A 23,659-nucleotide genomic window follows, 5' to 3' on the forward strand; every position below is an offset into this window, starting at 1 on the left:
AGCTCTCTAAGTGATTTTCCCATACAACCAGGATTGAGAACCAAAGATACTTTAAAAAATTTTTTTTTAACATTTATTTATTATTGAGAGACAGAGAGAGAGTGAGCAGGGGAGGGGTAGAGAGAGGGGAGACACAGAATCTGAAGCAGGCTCCAGGCTCTGAGCTGTCAGCACATAGCCCGACTTGGGTCTCAAACTCACTGTGAGGTCATGACCTGAGCTCAAGTCAGTCGCCTAACCAACTGAACCACCCAGGCTCCCGAACCAAAGATACATTTTAAGGCTAAGGTATTATAATAGTAGGAAACTTTTACATGATGCTTAAAGTCAAGGAATAATGTTATGAAAAAGATGAACTGTTTTCCAATGCCAGAGGTTTTTTTGTTTCTTTGTTTGTTTTTAAGGAGGCTTCACGCCCAGCATGGAATTCAACACGGGGCTTAAACTCACAACCCTGAGATCACGAGTCAAATACTTAACTGGCTGAGCCACCCAGGTGCTCCCCAGTGTCAGAGGTTTTAACTGAAACATGAAAAATTAGTCAGATTGATAATATACATGTTATAACAGTCGTGATACAAATGGCTCCAATATCAATTTAGTTACAACTACTCACCGTGGTTTGACAGCAACAACTTGTTCCTTTCATTTTAACAAATTCATGTTAAGCATTATAGAATGTATGTAAATACTATACATAGATACATGTTTTTATATGGAGTTACAATTTGATTTGGTTCATTTTCCTATAATGAGTACATATAAAATTAAAAGAAAACTTATTATATTTTTATAATGATTACATGATAAAGATTTAAGAACATTTTCAATTGCTTGATGATGATGATGATGATGATTTTCTCTCAAAGTAAAACTTTAATGCATTACAGAATAGCATAAGTATTTATATGGCTAATATTATTATCCATTTATCTACACCTAGGGACTATTGATTTATACACAGAATGTAATGGCATACACCCTCATGTGGTTTTAAAAAGTAGTAATTTGGTGTTTACCTAGTTTTGGGAGGAAGGAATGATTAAATACATAAACTAAGTAAAGTGGCAAAATAAACACCAAATGCTTGGATAAATGTCTTTTTATTTTCTTAATCATCCCATATTTTTCCATTTAAGGTTATTTTTCATCAATGATTTATCTTTAATAGGGAAAAAGAGAGATTTATGCTCTGTGATTAAATACAGCAGTTTGCATATCCTTTAGCAGAAATCTATACAGAAAATAGTTGTGGCCTTCATAGAACACCACAGCCCATTGAGCTGGAGCTCAGTCTTCATGGTAACGGATGACATAAAACACTATCTTGGATGGGGCGCCTGGGGAGCTTCGTTAAGTATCTGCCTCTTGATTTCCACTCAGGTCATGATGTCAGTTTGTAAGATAGAGTCCCTGTCACAGGCTCTGTGTTGACAGCATGGAGCCTGCTTAGGATTCTCTCTCCCTACCTCTCTCTGCCCCTCCCCCACTCACTCTTGCGTGTGAGCTCTCTCTCTCAAAATAAATAAATAAACTTAAAAACAACAACACCACTATGTAGGAAACATCCTTCCACTGTGGTGAGTGGGAGGCCGGCAATCACCCACATTCTATCATTAGGTCAGCCTGTGCTAACCTCTTGACTGGAATAGAGGACGTGCCGGAAGTCCAGAAAAGTCTGCTCTTTGGTCCAGTCCATGGCAAAAATGGCTTTTGGAAGACCAAGAAGCTGCCAGTGTGCTCAAGCTTAGCTGACTATGATACATACGGGGGTTCTATTATTTCTGTTTAATTTGCATTTAAAATATAAAGTAGCGATCTGGCCCATTTCTCTGCTCCCCTGTTTTCCACTGCTCCTGCCACATCACGTACATGATCACATAAAACACCTTAAAACCATCAAAGAAGATCTCACAGCTTCGTTTGCAACCTATCCCAGTACTGCTTGACCCTTTTAAAACATATTTTTTTCCTTCTGTAGTATTAATCAATTCTTAGCTTCCAGTTGAAGTGCATTTTAAAAAAATATAAGCCCATAATTAGGTGCCAGGTATGACTAATACTAGTAATAATTCTATAGCTTTACAACTAGTCAAGCAATGATAAACTAATGTGACTGAGGGAATACAACTAATCTTTCTTCATGTTTGAGGCACTCCTGAGTAACTAGGATCACCAGTGATCGCAAAATTAGACTGTCTTTGGGCTTAGGTGATAAGAAAGTAGCTGTTTTTGAGATAAAGTACATACATGTTTTATTTCCTGTATGGTAGCCTGATTCTTAAACTAGTCATTTCTATTTACATGCATAATCTACTTTATGTCCCACTACAACCATATCAGCAACATGGAAGTAAGGAATTTGTCTTTTATCTCTAGATTGCTGGTGCTTAGTACAGTGCTGGGGGACAGATCAGGTGTCCTAGAATATTTCTTCCAAATAACTGTTGTTGTTTAAGACAATCAAGGAAGATGCTATTATTTCCACTGGGTAGATAAAAAAGATGCACTTGAAAAAGGCTGGCTAGCATGACAGCTCACAACAATAAATGAGAGAACAGTGTCTAGAACCCAGATCGGCTGTCACTCTATTTATACAGGCCCAGCTTCACAACAAGAGGCGGTGATATAACAGTGGCTCAAAAGTTACCTGTTTAACTCCAGTTGTGTGAGATCCAGAAAGGCTGAGCCCATAAAGTCATCCTGTAGTCCAAAATCATAGTCAAATACCTGAGAAGCCAAAGAGACAAAGCATTATTAGAAATAATTACAATATAGCTTTCAATGAAAATATCTTGACTATAAAATATTGGTTGTCTGTGTCATCAAAAATAGTGAAACTTCCTAATATTTTTACAAATTTCTTTGTTTGAGGGGCACCTTGGTGGCTCAGTTGATTAAGCGTCTGACTCGATTTCAGTTCAGGCCGCAATCTTATGGTTTTGTGAGTTTGAGCTCCACATTAGGCTTTGCACTGACTCTATAGAACTTGCTTCGGATTCCCTTTCTCTCACTCTCACTCTCTCTCTCTCTCTGCCCCTACCCAGCTAGTGCTCAGTCTCTCTCAAAATAAATAAATAAACTTCAAAAAAATTTTCTTTGTTTGAAATGTTAGGGTCTCACAAAATATTCAAAGGAAATTGCATTTTTTACTTAAAATTGTTATTTATATCAAATAGAACTTTAAGGAAGATGAATAACAAAATCAAGTAAAATATAGTAAATCATCAAAAATCTGAGGAACCCAGGCTTAGAATATTTTCCCCATATTATAGAAGGGATATTAGCATTACTGGAAGGAAAAATAAGTGAGTATGAAATTCAACAAATATGTCTTCCATAGTGGGCTCTTGGTGATGAGTACATGATTCTAATTCCTTCGTGTTTTTCAGGTCACTGAAGATAAATTCTGTGATATTATAGGGCAATGTCTTTTGAAATATACAAATAAGTTAAAATTGAAGTGTTGTTAATGAAAAATTTTGTAAAGTCATATTAAGGTTAAGTCAAATTTAGTTTTTATCATCACAAGGAAGACTAGGAAATAATATTAATGTAACTACCAACAACAATCAGAAAGGAAAAGAGAATGTGTTTCTATTTATTTATCCAGTATCTTCTTTGTGCCTTTTATGGTTCTTATTCATACTATGATAAATAAAAAAGTATTGTCCCTGATCTCTTGGACCCTGCATTTAAGAGCTGAGACAGTGTATACAAACCCAAATAGATAAATACACTTCAGTGATGAGCACTGTGGACACAAAAGTCTAAGGGGGTGTGTTGGAAGCTGCTATTTTAGATAGGGAGTCCAGGAAGGCCTCGTGCAGGAAGTGTGTCATGTAGAGACCAGAATGATGAGAAGGATTATGCCGGTTTGGGAAGATCATTCCCAGGCAGAAGAAACACCAAATGACCAACACACGCAATGGTCATCAAGAAGTCAGTGTGGTTGAAGCAGAGTGAGAAATATGGAGAGTGGAAAGAAGGCTGAAGAGACAGCTCAGAGCTAGATCAATTAGGGCCATTTCCGAAAGACTCCAAGAAAATGGGAGTTGGCTAACTTCCATCCATTCATTAGTTTTCCTACTCATTCTGTCCTCAGTCAATATTGATTAAGTATTTATTATGTACCAGACAATATGCTAGGCATAAACAGGGGTGAGCAAAGCTGACATCATCATTGCTTACAGTTTAGTAAAGGAGACAGATGTTAAACAAGGAAGTGCACAGGTGATATGTAATTCCAAATGTTGATAAGTATTGTAAAGAAAAGAACAGCGTTTGAAAAAAAATCATAGAGATCAGGGAAAGCTTTTTTTTTTAATTAATTAATTAATTAATTAATTTTTTTAATATATGAAATTTATTGTCAAATTGGTTTCCATACAACACCCAGTGCTCATCCCAAAAGGTGCCCTCCTCAATACCCATCACCCACCCTCCCCTCCCTCCCACCCCCCATCAACCCTCAGTTTGTTCTCAGGGAAAGCTTTTAAGATGGAAGAAAGATGCTAGTAGATGAAGTTTGGAGCTGTGCTTCTGGATCTTTTCAAACAGAAAATCTTTGTATTGCACATTGCAGTAAATGAGCATGGACAAGTAAGCCAGCTCTTGAAAAGGTCAACCAGGCCATGGAACTCTCCAGGATGTGAGAATCCATTAGGCTGAGAGAATTTAGCACAACTGGGCTCAGTAGTTAGAAAACCTGAAGCAAAGGGAACAATATGTACAGCAGCCTGCATCCTTGGTTTTTCTCCAGTATTAATAGCCTTTGATTTAAAAAAAACTTAATATGTAAAAAAATTGATATTTAAATAAGAAGATAAATACTTTGCATTACAAAAGGACTCTTAAGTTTGAAGTCATAAGGGGATTTACTTAAGTGATAAGTTCCCCTAATGCCTTCTAAATTATTCAATTCACAGGCATTTGATTTACATACAACCTTTCAGGAGTACATTTGTTATAGAAAGCACAGTGCTCCTGTAATAGATATTCTCCTTGATCAATTACACCTCTGAGATCTAGTCATGTGCCCAGTGGCATATCACATGAATACACTGCCACGTCTCAGGCAACGGACACCTCACTGTTTGCAAGTGGCTACAAATACTGTATTTTACAACATAAAATTTATACTCAAAATTAAACAAATTTCTCTTACGCAATCTCTTCTAATTGTATCACCCTAAAGCTAAAACTCTTAGGGACTATAGTGATAATCAACCAACATCTGGGGTACACACATACATGTGAAGTGGAGAGCTGTGAATCCAGTGAACTGGCTAGAGGAGACAGTCCAAATGGGTGATTCAACATTCGAACTTTCTTAACTCTCACGGTGAAAGTCTTTCCTCCAGTCCTAATGCTAGGTGCTTACTTTAGTTTCTTCCTATTCATTAGTAAATGCATAACCATGGGAAAGAATGTAACAACTAGAATCCATTCATTAATGAAATTATTAGCTTTGCGACTTGGTTCCAAGTTCTATAAACTACCTGTCAGAAGGAGCATTGTTTTAGGGAAAGTTTCAGAAATACAGAACATAGAGAAGAGATAAAACAGGAAAAGATACTCCCACTGTTGGGGCACCTGGGTGGCTCAGTTAGTTAAGTGTTCAACTCTTGATATCAGCTCAGGTTGTGATATCATGGTTAGTGATCTGAGGGTCGTGAGACTGAGCCCCATGTCAGGCTCTGTGCTGAGCATGGCGTCTGCTTGGGATTTTCTCTCTCCCTCTCTCTCTGTCCCTGCCCCCTCCAATAAATAAATAAACTTAAAAAAAAAAAAAAAGAAAAGGTACTCCCACTGCAATAACAACAAGCACAGTGAACACTGATTAATGTTTATTCAATATTTAGTATCCATTAGGCACTGTTATCTGTTAAACATATTACGGAGATGCTGAAATTTATGTTGTATAGAACTCAGTGAACAGGGTATTGTTGTTTCCATTTTTCAGATAAGGAATCCAAAGCTAAAAAAGTTTATGTCACTTGCCCCCAAAACTTGGGGCTTTGAAGAAGTTGGATTCAGATTCAGTTGTGCAAGATACTCTGTTCAGAATAGAACACATTTAAATTTAGCAAATACGAGTTGGGTACCCACTGTGAGGGAAGCACTGTGAATTCACATGTGAACAGTTTAGATGGGATGCTTGCCTTCACACATCTCCTGGGAGAGGTGGAAACCTTAGATAACATTAGATAAAAGTTGCTTGGTTTCCATAACACCTCTCTTCATTCTCACGTGAGTTTAGAGCAAAAAATGTTTTATTCTAATAAATGAATTTATTTAGCATTTTGATTTAATTGCCTCCCTTGAAAAATTGCATCAGGGAGTACACCAGCTAAAATGCTCTTGGAAATCAGTAACAGAAAGCTCAGCTCCCACAAATGGGAATTTGTTAGCTCAAATGACTGGAATGCCCAAAGGTAATTACGACTTCAGTGGAGTTTTCAATTGCCAGTTCAAATGATTCATATATTTATTCATTCAGTTACGTGAGAAATATTTGTTTAGCATCTACAATGTGCCAAGTATTGTCCTAGGCACTGGAAATACAGCAGTGAACAGAACAAATTTTCTGATTTCTTGGGGCTTACATATAGGGGAGCTGCAGATAATAAATGAATGCATGACAGGTAGTGATAAGTGCCATGGGGAAAAATATCTCAGGGTATGGGAGTGATGGGGACTGCTATTTATAAGATGTTTCAGAGAACAATCAGAGAGAGTGGCCTTTGAATAAAGATGCATAATGGGAATAGGATATGGAACAGGACCCAGATCACGTAATGTGACCCAGGATCTAAGATTCTATGAAGAAAATATGTCCATGACTCATTTTCATATTCAGGCAGCTTCAAAATAACCATTTCACTATACAAGAATAATTAAACTCAAAATCGTAGGACTGACATTGTAACGCAAAGAAAAAAGAAAACCTAACTGGGGCCATTGCAATTAGTCATCTTTAGTAGAAAATACAAGTTACGTTGCATAATTACTGGGTGGACATAGGAAACCCTAAATCTCTCTAAGTCTTACTCACCTATGTAATGGGGATGAGGAAAGTCATTTGTCAGGTATTTTGAGGATTACATGAGATAAAGTAGGCCTTGTGCCTCGCATGGTGCTCAAGAAATGGTAGTTATTATTATAGTGAAAATGTGACCAGAGATTCTATCTTCCCAAGACTCAATAACCTATGTTCTTTGCCCATAAACCAAAAGTAAGTACAGTCACATTTTTTTGTTTCCTTGTTTTGTTTTGCTATTGATTTTTGTTGTTGTTGCTAAAATAGTTGAGATTCTTGATTCATGCATTTAGGAAGTACTTTTGAACCACACAAAACATCTAAGATGACACAAGCATCTAACTTTGGAATAATTTGGTTTGGATGCTGCGTGGTTTAGGGTTGGAAACATTTTCTTCCAATTACTCAGGTGTTTCCATTTGTAAGTCTAGAAAAATAGCTCCCTCCCTACCCAAGCAGTGCATCAGAATAACCTATTGTGTTTCAAAAGTACAGAAGATTGTACTCTACCATACAGGCCTTAAATCAGTCTGTAGGGAAGACACTTGAACATCTGGATTCTTACACACACATACACACACACACACACACACACACACACACACACACAAAACAAAAACAAAAAAAAGCTTCATGGTAATTCTGATGTACAGCCAGGGTTGACTATCATTGGTATATGACATTCATTTAGGGCCCTTAAAACCTACTCAGAAATAATTTGGCATATGATAGCAATATGGTGCTTAACTTGAACCATGCTGAAGAATGTTTCAATTTTAAATCTTTTAAAAAAATTTTTAATGTTTATTTTTGAGAGAGAGAGAGAGAGAGAGAGAGAGAGAGAGAGAGAATCCAAAGCAGGCTCCAGGCTCTGAGCTGTCAACACAGAGCCAGTCATGGGGCTTGAACTCACGAACTGTGAGATCATACCTGAACTGAAGTCAGACACTTAACCAACTGAGCCTCCCAGGCATCCCATCAATTTTAAATCTTAAGCCTGGATATATATGAGTTATTTAAGGAAATGTCAACTTTGGTAAAATGACAGTCTTAGACACAGTAATCTGATCCCAAACAGAATCGCCTTCCTAATTATCAAAACCTTTCTATAAGTTAGAAAAGCACTCCAATCTAACCCAGATTTTTAGCCTGTGATTAGGCCAAACAAGCAGCAATTTATACAACCATTTCCCCTTTATATTACTTCTCTCTTTTCCACTATAACTCTGGGTGTTCACTGTGTAACTTGAATAATAGTGTCAGTGAAATGAAAATTGAAAATTTAATTCAATTCAGCTGAAATGGACGCTGAATTTACCCTCTTATCTAAGATGTGTGCCTGAGCAGGCATCCCTGTGGCTACCGACCAGGCTCCAGTGGCTCTTGTCTCAGTTAAAACTACTGCATTTAAACCCCCAGCTTCTACTACGACCTTATAAGTATATTTCAAGTCCATTCCTATAGACTTGTTTTTATCTGCCCTTACTGTAAAGTCATTTGGAACTGAAGGAATAGTCTTATTAAAATTAAAAGCTATAGGAGTTCTAACCAATTGGAATGCATGTTATTTTTTATTTTGTGTCTAATTTTTTTTAAATGACAGTTCCAAGATTTTTGGAGGGAAAAATCTGTTTTTGCTAGAAATGCTATAAGCACTGCAACTTTAATGTGATTTTACAATCTTGGCTCAGAAGTGAATTTTGTTTCCCTTGGTAACCTTTGCATTGATAGAAATCAGATTACAGGGCACATATAAGCTTCTTTTTCCTTTAACTACAGACAGGATGGTTGTAGACAGTATTTTCTAACCATCTAGTACATGGATGCATTTTCATATTGCCTGTCAGTACAGAATCAGTTAGTCCCTAAGAAATCTTTCAGGGAAGATTAATCTCCCAGTACATAGGATATGGGCATCATATCAAAATCAAGTCAGTCAATCACACATGGCTATGTAGAGACAATGAAAATAAAGCAATGTTCATGAAATTCTTAAAATATTTCCACCAGTGTATTTGATTTAGGTCTCTGTGTATGCAAGGTTAGGCAAAAAGCAGGTAACATAAAAAGTGAAAAAAAGAAAGCAAAAAATTAGAGACTTTTTTCAAAAGATGCCCTATGCATTTCATAGAAAACAAAAATCAAATGAAAAATACGAAAGCATATTTAGAAGCATCAGTATTACATAAAAATATTGTCATTTTATGTGTGTACACGAAAGACCAGTATAATTTCTACTTAATCATTTTTCTTACGGAGAAATGTACGAAAGTGACAAATATTTTATAATTCATTGTGTATCTTTTTCTGTATAGTACAAGTTAAGTCGTGGCTACATGATGCCGTACTTTGAAAACTCAATGTGGTAAATAAACAAAAAAAACCAAAAACAATCTTTGGGGTCTCTCTCCTAGCTTTTGGCTTATACGGTGGTTGTTAACCAAGGCTTTGGGCCTGTATGTAGTATCACTGTCTCCAATGGCACAAGTATATGTGTGGACATATTCTCTCCCAAACCAAAACAAAAAATTTTGCCATCATTTTTTTTTCTGTGTACTACAGACTTTTGTTTATTTTTGAGCCTATTGTGATATTCCTTTCCAAATATCCATTTTGACATTTAGATTTCTACAGAGATGAATATTCATTCTCAAGCTCAAGAGAATAGCAAAAGAAATTAACTGTAATTTTGAGAAGTTTATTTCTTAATCCTTTGAAAGACTGGAGATCCACATGGTTCTGTTGTGGAGTAATATCCCATTAAAGAAACAGATACACAGTAAAAGTAATTAAGAACAAATCTTGTTCCTTCCATGATTTTTCTCATAAGGGACCTTAAACAAGATCCAAATGGTTCAGTTCAATCCTTAGTAACCCCCGCTTTCCTCTCCTGTCCATCATCCCCATGGCCACAGCTACCCCAACTCATCTCTTCCAAACCTCCCTAGAAATAAAATTTCCTTTACATATCATTTATATGTATTTTTAATTCCTTTTACAACTTCTATCTCAGTTCTTTATTATAAAGGCACTCCCTTTTTTCTCACGTAGATATTTCTTTCTCTCTAGAAGTGGAGAGGAGGGACGAAAAGCATCTCCAACTCTGAAGATCTTCCCTTTGGTGGGAGGAAGTTTGGCCATGAATATTGCCACATTAATAATACTTATGCTGTCACTCATATGTTAAAAGACAGTTCATGAATTCTATTTAATTGATTTTCTTTAGCCAATGTCCACTCAAGACTATTTCTTTTATTTTTTTAATTAAAAATTTTAGAAGTTTATTTATTTGAGAGAAAGAGCACTGAAGGGGCAGAGAGAGAGAGAGAGAGAGAGAGAGAGAGAGAGGAAATCCCAAGCAGTCTCCCCACTATCAGCACGGAGCCCAATGTGGGGCTGGAACCCATGAACTATGAGATCATGACCTGAGCTGAAATCGAGTGGGTCACTTTACCCACTGAGCCACCCAGGTGCTCTGAGACTGTTTCTTATGCAAATATGGATCTATTCTCCTATAATGACTTCTAGAAACTTACCAACTATGTCCTTAGAAGATTCTCTTCTCACCAATCTTAAAAACTGTTCTGCTATGGTTATTTTAAGACTAATCAAGTGCAGTAATGAGAAGGGGAAAGAGTGGAATAAGGAGTTGGATCTGTACCTGACTGTGAACATTCAACTGAGGTAATTGGAGACAATATAAATGAAGAGTTGATGGGAATGAGGATGCCTAGAGGTTGCTCAAAGAGTGATTATATGAGATTTTTGGCTCAAGTGCCAGTTGCAAAATGTGGTTATTATGGTAAAAATAGAAAAAGGTTTGGTCACTGAATGGATAGTCAGAACACAGGAACCACAAAGAGTGTCTACAAATATGAATTAGATACAGAAAAAGTACCTGGAGACATGGATTAAAGAGAAGTTAGGTAGGAAAATAAAATAAATTTCCTGGGGCGCCTGGGTGGCTCAGTCAGTTAAGCGTCTGACTCCAGCTCAGGTCATGATCTCATAGTTTATGAGTTTGAGCCCCGCATTGGGCTCTGTGCTGATAGCTCAGAGCCTGGAATCTGCTTCAGATTCTGTGTCTCCCTCTCTCTCTGCCCCTCCCCTGCTTGCACTCTGTCTCTCTCTCTCTCTTTCTCCAAAACAAATAAATATTTAAAAAAATTTTAAAAACAAAACAAGGAATCTCCTTAAGTTCTTAAAAAAAAAAAACTACATCAAATGAGAGGAAACACCTTTTTTTTTCCTTTCCATTTTTGGATATCTTTATCCTTCTCATCTTTCAAGGAAAATATTTTGTTTGCAACCAGTAATGGTAGATCCCCTGATATAATTCTTGGACAAAAAGACTAGGTTCTGTGTAAGCTTTCTTCCTTGCTAGATTTTATGGAGACTTGTTTATATATATTCCCAGAGTGTGCTAAATCATTTAACTTCGCCAAACAGGAGAAGATGGAGTCCATAATCTTTCTACGTGACTGGCAATAGAACTGTCCTGAAGAAAAATGCTCCCACGCTTCCCCTCCCCTCTATTTCGTTTCTGTCACACCATCAACAGGTTAGAGTTGTGCACAGCAGAATTTATCTCTCGTGAAAAATCTCATCAGATAAGGATACATGATAGAAAACCATCAAACAGCGAGTTTTATGTCATTGCATTAGGGAAACACAAATAACTGGCTCACCTTTATATACAATGGTTCCCTAAGATGCTCAACAAGAATGCAAGCTTTCTCCTCCCATATGGGATTGAGGTTCTTGTGTATTATTTTACTTCTAAAAACTTCTTTTCCTCCAATTTTAAACTTCACGTATGGATCACTTGTCCCTGTTAAAGAGATACAGATTGATTCATGTTAATCATGCCTTTCGTTGGAAGCAAGAGAATAGCTCATTTAAACATAAGGAAGTATTTAAAGGAATAAAAGTTAAATAAAGCTTATCACATGGGAAAATAAAGGTTAAGGTTTTTTTCCTAAAATTCTCCTTAAATTTTAAAGGGACAGTATATAATACTATTAAATCTAAGTAATAATAATAATAGTAATTATTTTTTTTCTGATCTTTACATGGTAACCCTGTCCTGATACTTAAAAACCTCTATTGCATGCTGCATATGTCAATTTAATTCATATTATAAATGACAGAGATGAATCTGACATTTCTCTTGCTATCATCTGGTCAACTACAAAAAGATGATCCAGCATCTTGACCTAACTGACTAGTTTTAGACTTAAATATGCTGCTCAAACCTTATACTAGTGTGATGGGCTTAAGGAAAGGCGAGTCACAAACTGGACTTTAAATTCATCCTTGGTCCCACATTCTCTCTTGCTCAGAATTTTCAATTTTAGAATGCTAGGAAAGGTTGGAGGTCTCAGAGTAAGCCATTGGGGGAAGGGGACAACTGCTTATTTAATCATCTGCCAACTTCATATTAACCCTGCACACCTCCCAAGCTCCCTATGATAATAAAGAAAATCAGAGCTAGGGTGGCTCCAGTTGGTTAAACGTCCGACTTCAGCTCAGGTCATGATCTCGCAGTTCGTGGGTTTGAGCCCCGCGTCGGGCTCTGTGTTGACAGCTCAGAGCTTGAACTGCTTCAGATTCTGTGCCTCCCCCTCTCTCTGCCCCTCTCATGCTCATGCTCTGTCTCTGTTTCTCAATAATGAATAAATGTAAAAAAAAAAAAAAGAAAAAAAGAAAAAAGAAAATCAGAGCTGTTAAGTAAGTTGCTCATGGATACACAGCTAACAGGAGATGAAGTTAAAATTCCAACCAAGCTTGTTTGACTCTAATGCCTGTGATTTTTCTACTACACAGGGATGGGGGAAGGGCTTTGACATGCTTCTATATATATCATACCATTTCTCATTGTGACTGATGAATGAGGCCAATGGATCTAATGAGTCTATGCTATTAGAGAAGGTGAGTCTATGCCTCCTAGAGAAGGTGAATCAGAGACATCCTCAAGTAAATCATTCCAGTGTGACAATCTTCATCCTCAGGAAATAGTTCTTTATACAAGGCCCGACTCTGTTATGATAAGATTTTGTTTAATTCTTTCTGTTTTGTCTAAACTGAAGCTACACTTGATAACTTTGGTCTATATGATTTAAAGACAAATATAAGTGGGGCTCAGTAAACTGTGAAGCATGATGTAGATGTTAGACATTACAAGTACGCTGATATCCTTAAGCTTACTACCAGCATCCCCTCTCAACACCTCCCCTCACTGCAATGACACATAAATATCTGTGCTCAAAATAAGGACTGACTTGTAGGATTTGGCTTTTCTTATTTAATCATTTGGGGGTTTTCTCAAAACTCTCCACATTCCTGAAGTAACTTTAATGTATGCCTAGGCCTGGGTATAATGAAATAATGATCCCAATTTCCCACTGTGAAATTCCCATTTCGACAGTTTGATTTTATCAAAATGATACAAACTTTAAAAATATTTATAAATGTAAATGCAGGCTATTATATGGTAACCTGTTATAATGCATTCTTTAGGGGAGTCAGTGCAACCAAAAAGTTTAAAATTGCTACTTTTAACACAGTGGTTCCCAACTATGGGCTGAGGACCCTGGGGATTGGGAGTTTTGCAGCACATACTTGGAGGGATATTAAAATCTACGTACCTATATGAAATTTCTCAGTCATGCCCTCATGATTTCAAATTCATCTATGTAACTATGCTACCTGCTAAAATATAAGGAGCTCCATAATATCAGAGCCATTTGGATCACTGTTTTGTTTTGTTTTAAATCACCAGCACTTAGTACAGAATCAGACATATTGTTGGTCCCCAATAAACATCCGATGACTAACTGAATGAATCACTGACTTAATGGTGTGGGTGGTAGACCTCTGTTCCTCTTGACTTTTGTTGACTCCACTTGGATATCTAATAGACATCCCATCATCAACAATGTCCAACACTTAAGTCTTGATCCTCTCTCCTGCTAACTGCTCCTCCCTCAGGCTTTGTTGGGTCAGGTAATGACTTCATCATTTGATAACTGCTTATGCAAGACACCTGGAAATTGTTCTCAATACCTCCTTCTTCTCCATGCATTGCATCCAGGACACCACCAAGTCCGATTAATCCCCAAACTCACCTTATCTATCTTCTCTGCCTCCAATCTAGTTAAGCTACTACCATGATTTCTTTGCTGTACTACTATAATAATAGCCTCCTAATTGGGCTCTCCACACCTTCTGTGTCCCTCTCCATTAGTTCACTAGATGACAGGCGGAGCTTTTAAAAGTACAAATCTAATCTTCCCCCTTCTTTTCCTAACACATCTCAACAGCTTTCAATTACACCTACAATAAAATCTAAAATCTGTAACATGGTAGACAGGACTTGCCATGTCTCCAACTCCATTTTGGGCCCTTCACCACGTTCTAGCTATCCTGTCATTGGAAGTTATTTTCTGCTTCCAGTTTTTGCATATTCTAGCAAGACTGTGCTTGAAAATCCCTCCCTCCCATTCTCTTCCCCTTTTGCCTGGCTGGCATTGTATTTTCCTCCTGGTCTTAGTTTAAATATAACTTGCTCAGGGATACCTTTCTCAACCTCCCAATCTGAATTAATTTTTTGTTATTATTTTTCCTTGGCATTTGCTCTTTGCTTAACAGCATGAATCATTATGAATGTTACTTATAGTTTACTTTATATGTCTAACTGTTTATTGTGTGCATTTTTCCACTGGCTATGACCCCCATAAAGGCCAAGACTCTTCCCCAGCACATGGCACAGTGTCTGGAGCAGAGGAAGCACTCAATAAATATTTGTTAAATAGATGTGGAGGTATAGATTAATGACTACTGAGTCAATTTACAGTGTACAGAGTACTATTAAATGCATCCTCTGAGATGTTGATAAAAGACGACATTATCCACCTATATTGAAGATGAGAAACAATCTGAGATTCAGTGTGACTTGCCCCCAGTCATGTAATGAGTAAGCCAGGAAGTAAGAGGGTAAAAGCAAACTTAGATTTTCAGATGCAATGTTCCCTCTACTTATGTCCCAAACATCCATATTTTCCTGCTTTTCTCTAAAGTACCATCAGGGTATAATTTTGGAAAGATGTTGAATAATCATTAGATACTATAAATAATGCTACTAATGACAAGCAGCCTCCTCTGGTCTATAGAATGCTCACACTCAGTATTTGTTTATCCACCCTACAATTGAGTCTCCATTTTACAGATGAGAAAACCAGGACAGGCTAAGTGGCTCATTTCAAGTCAGACGAGAACTCACATCTGAAGACCAAATAGCACTCTTTCTGGCACATCATCACCAAACACTCATTTCAGGATGTAACAATGCTCTCTTTCTTTTGTCCAAAAAGTAAGAATAACTCTTTTATAAGAAAAGTGATTTCAAGAAACTGGGCCTTGTGTTTTTAAATTGGGTCTCACTCCATTTAGTCTAGGTATTCTGTAAAAGGACTGACAAAACTTCTAGTAATTCAGCACAGAAACCTATACACACAAAAGTAAATCCTTTTGAGACACAGTCTGTTTCTTGCCCCTTCCCAGAAACATTTTCCTCACCTGCCATACAGGTGAACTGACAAAATTCCCAGTTTCGGGAATCCTGCTCAGTCGTCCTCAGGTCCATAGTAGAAGTTAAATTACAAAAGGGGATCTACATCACTCCAGGGAACATGTGCTGACGACTTACTATATCAGATATAATACACCACCCAACAAGCCTGTGAGATCACTTCTAGCACTGTCTTGAGGTTACATGGAAGAAACGACAGCATAGAAAAGGTGAGTAAAGTCGAGGCCACCTCCAAACACATTTTTCATGCTTGGTGTCATATCGATGATGCTGCTTGAGGCAGTATGTATCCAATGGCCTGAGGAAATAACAATCCAGCCAATAAAAGCAGGTCTACAGGTTAAGTTAGGGATGAGGGACAGATTTTTGAATGGTGACAGGCACAAAGATCACAGGAATTGGTAGAAGAGAGACAGTTTTGAGGGACTCTGAAAACATGTTATGATGGTAAAATATTTCATAAACATGTGGCTTCGGCCACAGGGTGACCTGGATTAGAGATAGCAAATATGTTAGCAAACATAAACATGCTGTACATGAAAAACAAATCCAGATGCACGCTCATGATGAGTCGGTCATCTGACTTTCTCTGCTTTGTTTTGACTCCCCAACGTAAAATTTGCTGCATGTCTCTTTCTAACCATCACTTAGAATCTTCTGATGTTACTATTAAAATTTAGTATTTTTTTAATATCATGTTTATTTAAGGAATTTCTAATTGTTTTCAAGTTCTTAACATAGAGGACCTTTGTGACTTAGAGTCCTTAATAGTTCAAGACTTTTGCCTTGTGATACCAACATAGGGGACTGGACACATTGTTTTTTGTTTTTTGTTTTTGTTTTTGTTTTTTAATTTTAATTTTTTTATTTAGGTTCAGTAAAAGATTTGTATCTAACACTCTTCTTAAAAAATATTCTTCCCATAAAATTGGTTTCTTGACCATATCTGTACAAACACATATGTTTATCATTTTACATGAATGAAATATGATATTATTGTCTCAAACATACTTGGTGCTCAATAACTGGTAGATAAATAAACTTCTGAATAGCCTGGATTTTCATATCAATTTATTTAAATATACATAACTATAAAAATAACAGGATATAATCTACTTGGATAAATGTGTGAACACATTTACCTAGAATTATGACTGTAGATAAACAGGTTACTTACATTTTAAAAGTACAACTAAGGCTGTAATGAGTACCCTTGAGTTTATACGCAACACTTCCTATTATGTCCTCTAGGTAAATTTCTAAAAATAAAATGGTTAGTCAAAATGTGCTAATTTCCATCTAATAAATATTTCCCACTCTCTTCTAGAAAAATTATAAAACACGTCAGTCATTTTGACCTCAATGGTGCAGTTGTAATTGTTTCAACATCTCAGAATAAGATTCTCATATTCCAAAGCTGTTACTTAACATTGTTTACAAAACCTTGAGTCAGCAGTATACACAGCCAATGGATACAATCTTTAATCCACTTTCACTGTGGTTTCCAAGTTTGCTCTTGTGTCTAACACTTCTACCTTCTATGTTTAAAGGTGTTTTTCTAACTTTATTTTAGCAAGTTATGACTTATTGATTATTAATAGGCATTATATGCTTCTTTAAAGAAGGAATTTTTGTGGACAAGCATACTTAGAAAATGCTGGTTTAGAACAAAATTAAATAGATTCATTTTCTATGGCCTTTAAATAAGTGAATGTGCACCATGACTCTCCAAGAAGGGGATATGACCTGTGGTATTTTTCCAGGGTTCTTTGACCATGGGGCCTATTTTTCTTGAGTGCATTTTTCAGACTCACAATCCCTAATTTGTCTTTGGGAAATAGTACCTTATTATATTTCATACATAAGGAATTTCCCACATGTTTTGGAATTTATTTTAGTGTAACAGACTATCCAGTGAACTCAAATTATTTTATTTTAATAAAACTCCCAAGCTCCTAACATGTGGTTAATCTTTTCTGGTGGTTATAACCAGAAACCTGGTTATAACCAGGTTATATATATTATGTTTTATATATATATATGTTATAATAATTATATAATTATATAATAATTATACAATAATTAATATATAATTATACAATTATATTATTACATATATAAATAATTTATAATAAATATATAAATATATTTTATTTATGTATTAAAATTATTTCCAAATATATGTATTTAGTTTGTTCGTTCAAAAAACCAAAAAATTAATAAATTCACCTGATAGTGCTGCTGCTTTGTTGCATTACTGCATTCAACCACAAGATGGCACTAACACTTACCAAATTGTTGTGAGGCATGTGGCTCTATTCAAAATTAAGGCATCTCTACTGCACACATCGTGGCTCTTAAGCATTTTCTAGCAATTTGTGCTTTGCTGTTATTAGCTAAGCCATGATCCTCATTAAAACATTTTTTATGGTGCTAATGAAATGAAAACAGGGAAATAAGTATGGAAGAAGAAAGCAGGATAAGTTAGCTCTAAAATACAATTCAGGTTTTATTTTTATTAATGTCATAGTCAAGAGCAACCTTTCTTCCACATGCACTTTATCAGATAGCATTAACTTCAGAATTTATTTTTAAAAATTAATTCTTTTATTTTATAATTATAAATTCTATGCTTTAAAAATTCTAGATTAATCTAGTCTTAGGGATTATTAATTATTTCTGAAGCTTAGGATCAAAATTGTCTCAAAAAGAAGAATTAGATGGTATGTAAAATGTTTTCTCATGTACTAAAGGAATACATGCCCTAATGCTATGCTTTATCTTATTTTATTTTATTTGGAGCCATGTCACTGATGAGCACTTCAACATTTTGTGTGATTATTTAGCCTTTAATGCAATTTAAGTCTAACACAGAACTAAACTCTGAATGGGTCCACTTTTGTGTGCAATCAACACAGCATACACAAGATGGCAGCCTCTTTTCCCTTAAAATAGCATTAACAATATTTCAGTGTAAATACTGGTCTTTCTCCTCAGAATTAACGAGCCTCCTGGTTAACAAGTTTAAATCTCTTATCCCAAAACTTGTATGTTCAACTACTCCTGTTTTGGGGATTTATAGTCATTCAATGATGCTGACCCCTAATCAAAAATAATGCCAAACTGAAACTCAGTCTCTTATTGGAAGTAAGGAGAGAGAAGAAGGAGGAAGAGGAAGAGAAAGAAGAGTAAAAGAGGACAACAAAGAGAAGTGGACATAAGTATTGAGTGTGGACAGTTAAAAACCATCTGAATTCAAGGTGGATTTTCCTGAAGGTACTGGTTTTTCTAGAAATATTTAAAGCTAGCATCTATGCTGCCCAAATGCAACAGAGTGTGTGTATTGTATAATAAGGTTCTTCACACTTGAAAGAGGCCTGTAAAGGTGATGTTCAAGCATACTTAGAGAATAGGTTATGTCTTTATATACATTTATTTTTCACTAATGACTTAAACATCTTCAAAACATATATTTATGTATTAAAATTATTTCCTTAAACTCTCCCATTCCTGCTTCGTTTTTTGTTGGAGATTTGGAGTGCCCTACGAGTGACATATTACATAGGGGAAAATAACTAAAAATATTAAAATTCAAAGGCAAAAGGTTTCTAACAGCATATGGCTTACTGTAATAAAATAAGAGTAAACTTTTTTGACAATGAGAAATATAAATATTCCAATGATTTTGAAATTTGTGGTTAATGAAGTTACCATGATACAGCACATAGACGAACTAAAAATAATACTGTGATGTAACACAGCGTAGGGCTGAACTAAGTATATTTCTTTCTTTGAAGGGTAGAAGGCACTTCAAGGCACACTGTAGAGAGAAGGCGTAAGTGACAAGAATAGGCTATTGATTTTTATGAGTGATTTTCTGGTTTACTTTTCTCTTGTAAATGCAGAGTTCAGGATATGTGAGAAGAGATTCTACATGTTATATTTGGGATAAATACAGCTTACTCAATTCCTTTTCATATGTGGCATAAATTACAGTTGATATCTCCATGGAACTTCTTGATAACGTCTGCAAGTATAGGTAAACTAAAATATGGAAGGGCAGTGGTTACTTATGGGTTTTTTTCCCACACTTCTTTAGACAAATTGCTTTAATTTTGAATATAAATTATATATTAATCCGTGATATAGGAGAAACACAGTGCAGGAGTGCCCTAGATGTCATTTTTTCCAAAGGGCTTTACTCCTATTGCCTCTGGGTGCTCCCTCTATGACCAGTAATTAATTAATGCATTGACTAGATACGACAGATATTCTTTGCCATTTCCCTTTTTTCTTTTTCTTTTTGTTTCCAAAGGGAAACAGTTTTCCCTGGAATTCTGTTAGAATATATTACTACGTTGGTACAGCCATCATAACCCCCTAAAAAATCAAATATAAGAAAACTGAAAAGTACTTTAATTTTCCCATGAAAAAAATCAGGATATTAAAAAATTACACCCCAAAGTTTCTATGCTTTTTTCAACTTTTTTTTCTTCTGGCTATCCCAGTACTTTTCTGAAATTGTTTCCTTGAGTGTCACCCATAACTTTTAACTACCGATTTCAGTGGGCTTTTCTCAGTCTTCCAACTGTGGACTGGGATTTCTTTCTCTCTCTCTCTCTCTCTCTCTCTCTCTCTCTCTCTCTCTCTCTCTTTCTCTCTCTCTCTCTCTCTCTCTCTCTCTCTCTCTCTCTGTGTGTGCGGGTGTGTTTCCTCTCTCTCTCTCTGTCTCCCTCTTTCTTTGGATTCTGTGACTCTGCTCTTGGTAATCCTATGGTGAAAAGAATATTGGCCATAGTCAGTTTTGCTTTTTACAGGCAGTGTGCTCATAACAAAGTCTCTTGTCTATAGTTTTTTAATCCTTAAAATGAGACAACTTCCCAAGTTTCTCTGAAGAAAGTAAACAATAAGATTTCACTTACATGCCACTGAGAGAGAAGAAGCTACTCCACATAAGAGAATTTTTCAAAAAACTAAAAATTGTCACATGAAACAACAAGACCTGTTTTACTAATAGATTTGAAGGAATTATTTCTGAAATTTATCCTCTTTTGTCCTTTTTGGGTAAATAATGAATGTAATTTTTTTTAAAAAATGGGGTAAGACCACTATCTGGGTGGCTCAGTCAGTGAAGGTCACAATCAGGTCATGATCTCACAGTCATAGGATCAAGCCTTGTGTTGCCTCTACACTTGCGGTGTGGACCTTGCTTGGGATTTTTCAATTTCAATTTCTGGAATTCCCAAGTGAATGCTGCTAAAAGTCAGAAAATACCTCACAGAGAGATATTTATCACAGAGAGTTCCCCCGGTCGTAAGTATCTCTATAATCTGTAATATATTCTATATATTCTTAATTTGCTCTATTCCTTTCAATTTAGAGTTGTTATAAACTCAACAACAGTAATATTTCTGTTATTATACATGCCAGTGAATAAAATGTGGTTCTTAAAATATAACAAGTTAAAAGTGATTTGAGGTGTAAGGAGTCTGAGTTCCTGGCATCACTGCATGGAGGGGAGCCATCTGCCAAGAAGCACGTGCCTTGGACAATTATGTGGATGAGGAATAAACTTCTGTGACATTTGAGCCATTAAATATTTTAAAGGTGCATTTATAACAGCAGCTCAGCCTACCTTAACCAAAACAGATTCCTACATCTTGTAAATTCTAATCATTAAAATTCTACTTGCAACTACAGTTTAGCCTGTACCACCTGATAAATGCTCCTGAACCCTCTGATTCTAATTCTTAAAATCTCTCTTGAAATCATCTCTGATTTCAATGCTCAAGTGAGCATTGCCTCACTATTCCTTACCTAGATTATTAAGCACCTTCTGTTTGGTCTCCTTGCCTCCCTTCAAATCCCTTCCCCAAAGGCTACTACAGTTCTCTGTCATACATAAATTGGGCCACCTCCACCTGATTCATCTTGGACCACATTTTACTCCATCTTCCCCATCCACAAGCAGGTCTGTGGGTAACCCAGGCCCCAGAGCTCAGGCTCGGAGCCAGTTTTCAAAGCTTCTCCTTGTCCAGGGAATTTTATATAAACTGGGTATTTTTTTGTATTGTTTTATACTCTTAACCAGGGAGCCTTCTGATCTTAATTTGGCTTCCCTGGCAGAATGAACCCCATTATCCATTTCTTTAATTTTTTTTTTAGTAATAGAGCCTCTGTGAGGTTAGCAACACATGTGATGGCCTCAATAAGGAATTTCATATCCTCCAAGCAACAGGTGTGGCCATATGACAAGTTCTTGCTGGTAGATGGGAGCAGAAGTGGCAAACACAACTTCTGGATCTTCTGGTGAAAAGTGGAGCAAGTGCTTTGAATCAGAGAAGAAAGCATGAAGTGATGCAGGCAGAGCCTCTTCATCAGCCTGTGATCTCTCCCTTTTGGACTCAAGGTGGGAGGAAACATCTTTCCACTATACTTAACAGCCTTCTTGTTACCAGAAGCTTGGCTTGCACTCTAAGATAACTTTCTAAATGTTTATTTATTTTTGAGAGCATAGAAGTGGGGGAGTGGCAGAAAGAGAGGGAGATAGAGGATCCAAAGTGGGTTCCGCACTCACAGCAGCAAGCCCAATGTGGGGCTTGAACTCACAAACCATGATATCATGACCTGAGCCAAAACCGAGAGTCAGACGCTCAACCAATTTAGGCACCCCTGAGACAACTTTCTAAATAGATTTTGCTTCCAGACGAGTATGATTTTTTATTGGAATGATTTGACTTTATATAGCTAATCAATCTTGAGTTCCATTCAATCCATTTCATTAAGATCAGGTGGTATGAACTAGTTTCCCCCACAGCCTGGCCATTCCTGGGCACTGAGCCTTCTGACTGACTGCAGTGGAAGATAAAATCCAGTCAAGAAAAGACAACAGATTGAGATGTAAAGGAGCTAACTTTCATGAATATTTACTATGTACCTGGGGCTTTTCACACAATATTTCATTTAGTTATAACTATAGCCCTGTGAGGTGAGTTAAACTAGTGGATAGAAGGCGTCCAAAAGATGTTTGCTGAAAAAATGAATAAATTAATATTCTTAGTACTTTATAGGTGAGTAAGCTGGTTCAGAGATGTTAGGCTGCTTGACCTGGTTATAGGATCCGTTTGATTCTAGATTCCAAATGTGCTCCACTGCACTATGATGTTTACCTACTATAAGCTTTTTAAATCAATAGACATGTTCCACCTAGCTCAAGCTCTTATTTTTGGGCTCAGTCCTCCCATATGGCGCCCCCATTAGAAACTGGATTCTATATTAGGAAGCCACAGATCTCACTGAACTTGGCAATCTTTAACTCTTGAACCATAATCATGACAGTGTAGCAGTTAGACAAGCATGGATGAATGTGATTGGGGAGACTTATTTAGTGCCCTTTGCCTGTATCTAATAGGAAATCTCATGAAGACAAGAACTCTTCTGCATCCCAGAACTTACCATGAAGCAGGTGCTCAACTCATCAATAAATATTTGTTGACTTGTATGAATGACATACATTACCATTAATATACTGGCTTTGCTAAGCTGGGCACTTATTCAGTTGCTTAAAACTGGACTTCTCTGCAGAGAACAAAATTGTTCAGTGGTGCTCCACAAAAAAATCTAATTAAAAAGTATAAAATTATACTTTAATGTATTTTGAAGGCTTCTTTTCACTCCATCCGCAACAGAGGTGGTTTGGTGCCATGTAGGGTATTGGTAAAGAGGTAGACCTCCAAGTTAGAAAGCCTGCTTTCTAATGTCAGCTCCAGTACTTACTGACTATGTGAATTGCAAAAAGCCACTTGACTCAGATGAAAATGAAGGTGGTATAAAACCTCATGAAGGTCGTTGTGAGGGTTTAATTACTTAATTTGTGTAAAGTACTTACCACAGTTACTGGCACAAAGAAAACATTCAATAACAATTAGCAAGTATTCTTACTCTTATTCAGATGCATGGAGACAAAATAATATAATTACATCACAATTTGAAAACTTGAATATAACAAAATTGAAATAAAGAACTAG

General features: G+C 36.4%; 1 protein-coding gene across 9 annotated transcripts in view; it reads right to left on the minus strand.

Moving 5' to 3' along the window:
- Positions 1-23,659, minus strand: part of MCTP1 (multiple C2 and transmembrane domain containing 1) — a 531,315-nt gene that overhangs the window by 229,649 nt on the left and 278,007 nt on the right. For all 9 annotated transcript variants that reach the window (XM_047859238.1, XM_047859221.1, XM_047859213.1 and 6 more), the window contains 2 exons: positions 11,731-11,873; positions 2,651-2,730 (listed from right to left, as the gene is read on the minus strand). In XM_047859238.1, coding sequence (XP_047715194.1) covers positions 2,651-2,730; positions 11,731-11,873 — 223 coding nt within the window. The remainder of the gene's footprint in view (positions 1-2,650; positions 2,731-11,730; positions 11,874-23,659) is intronic.

The sequence above is a fragment of the Prionailurus viverrinus genome, chromosome A1 (genome assembly GCF_022837055.1).
Source record: "Prionailurus viverrinus isolate Anna chromosome A1, UM_Priviv_1.0, whole genome shotgun sequence".
NCBI classification, from domain to species: Eukaryota; Metazoa; Chordata; class Mammalia; order Carnivora; family Felidae; genus Prionailurus; species Prionailurus viverrinus.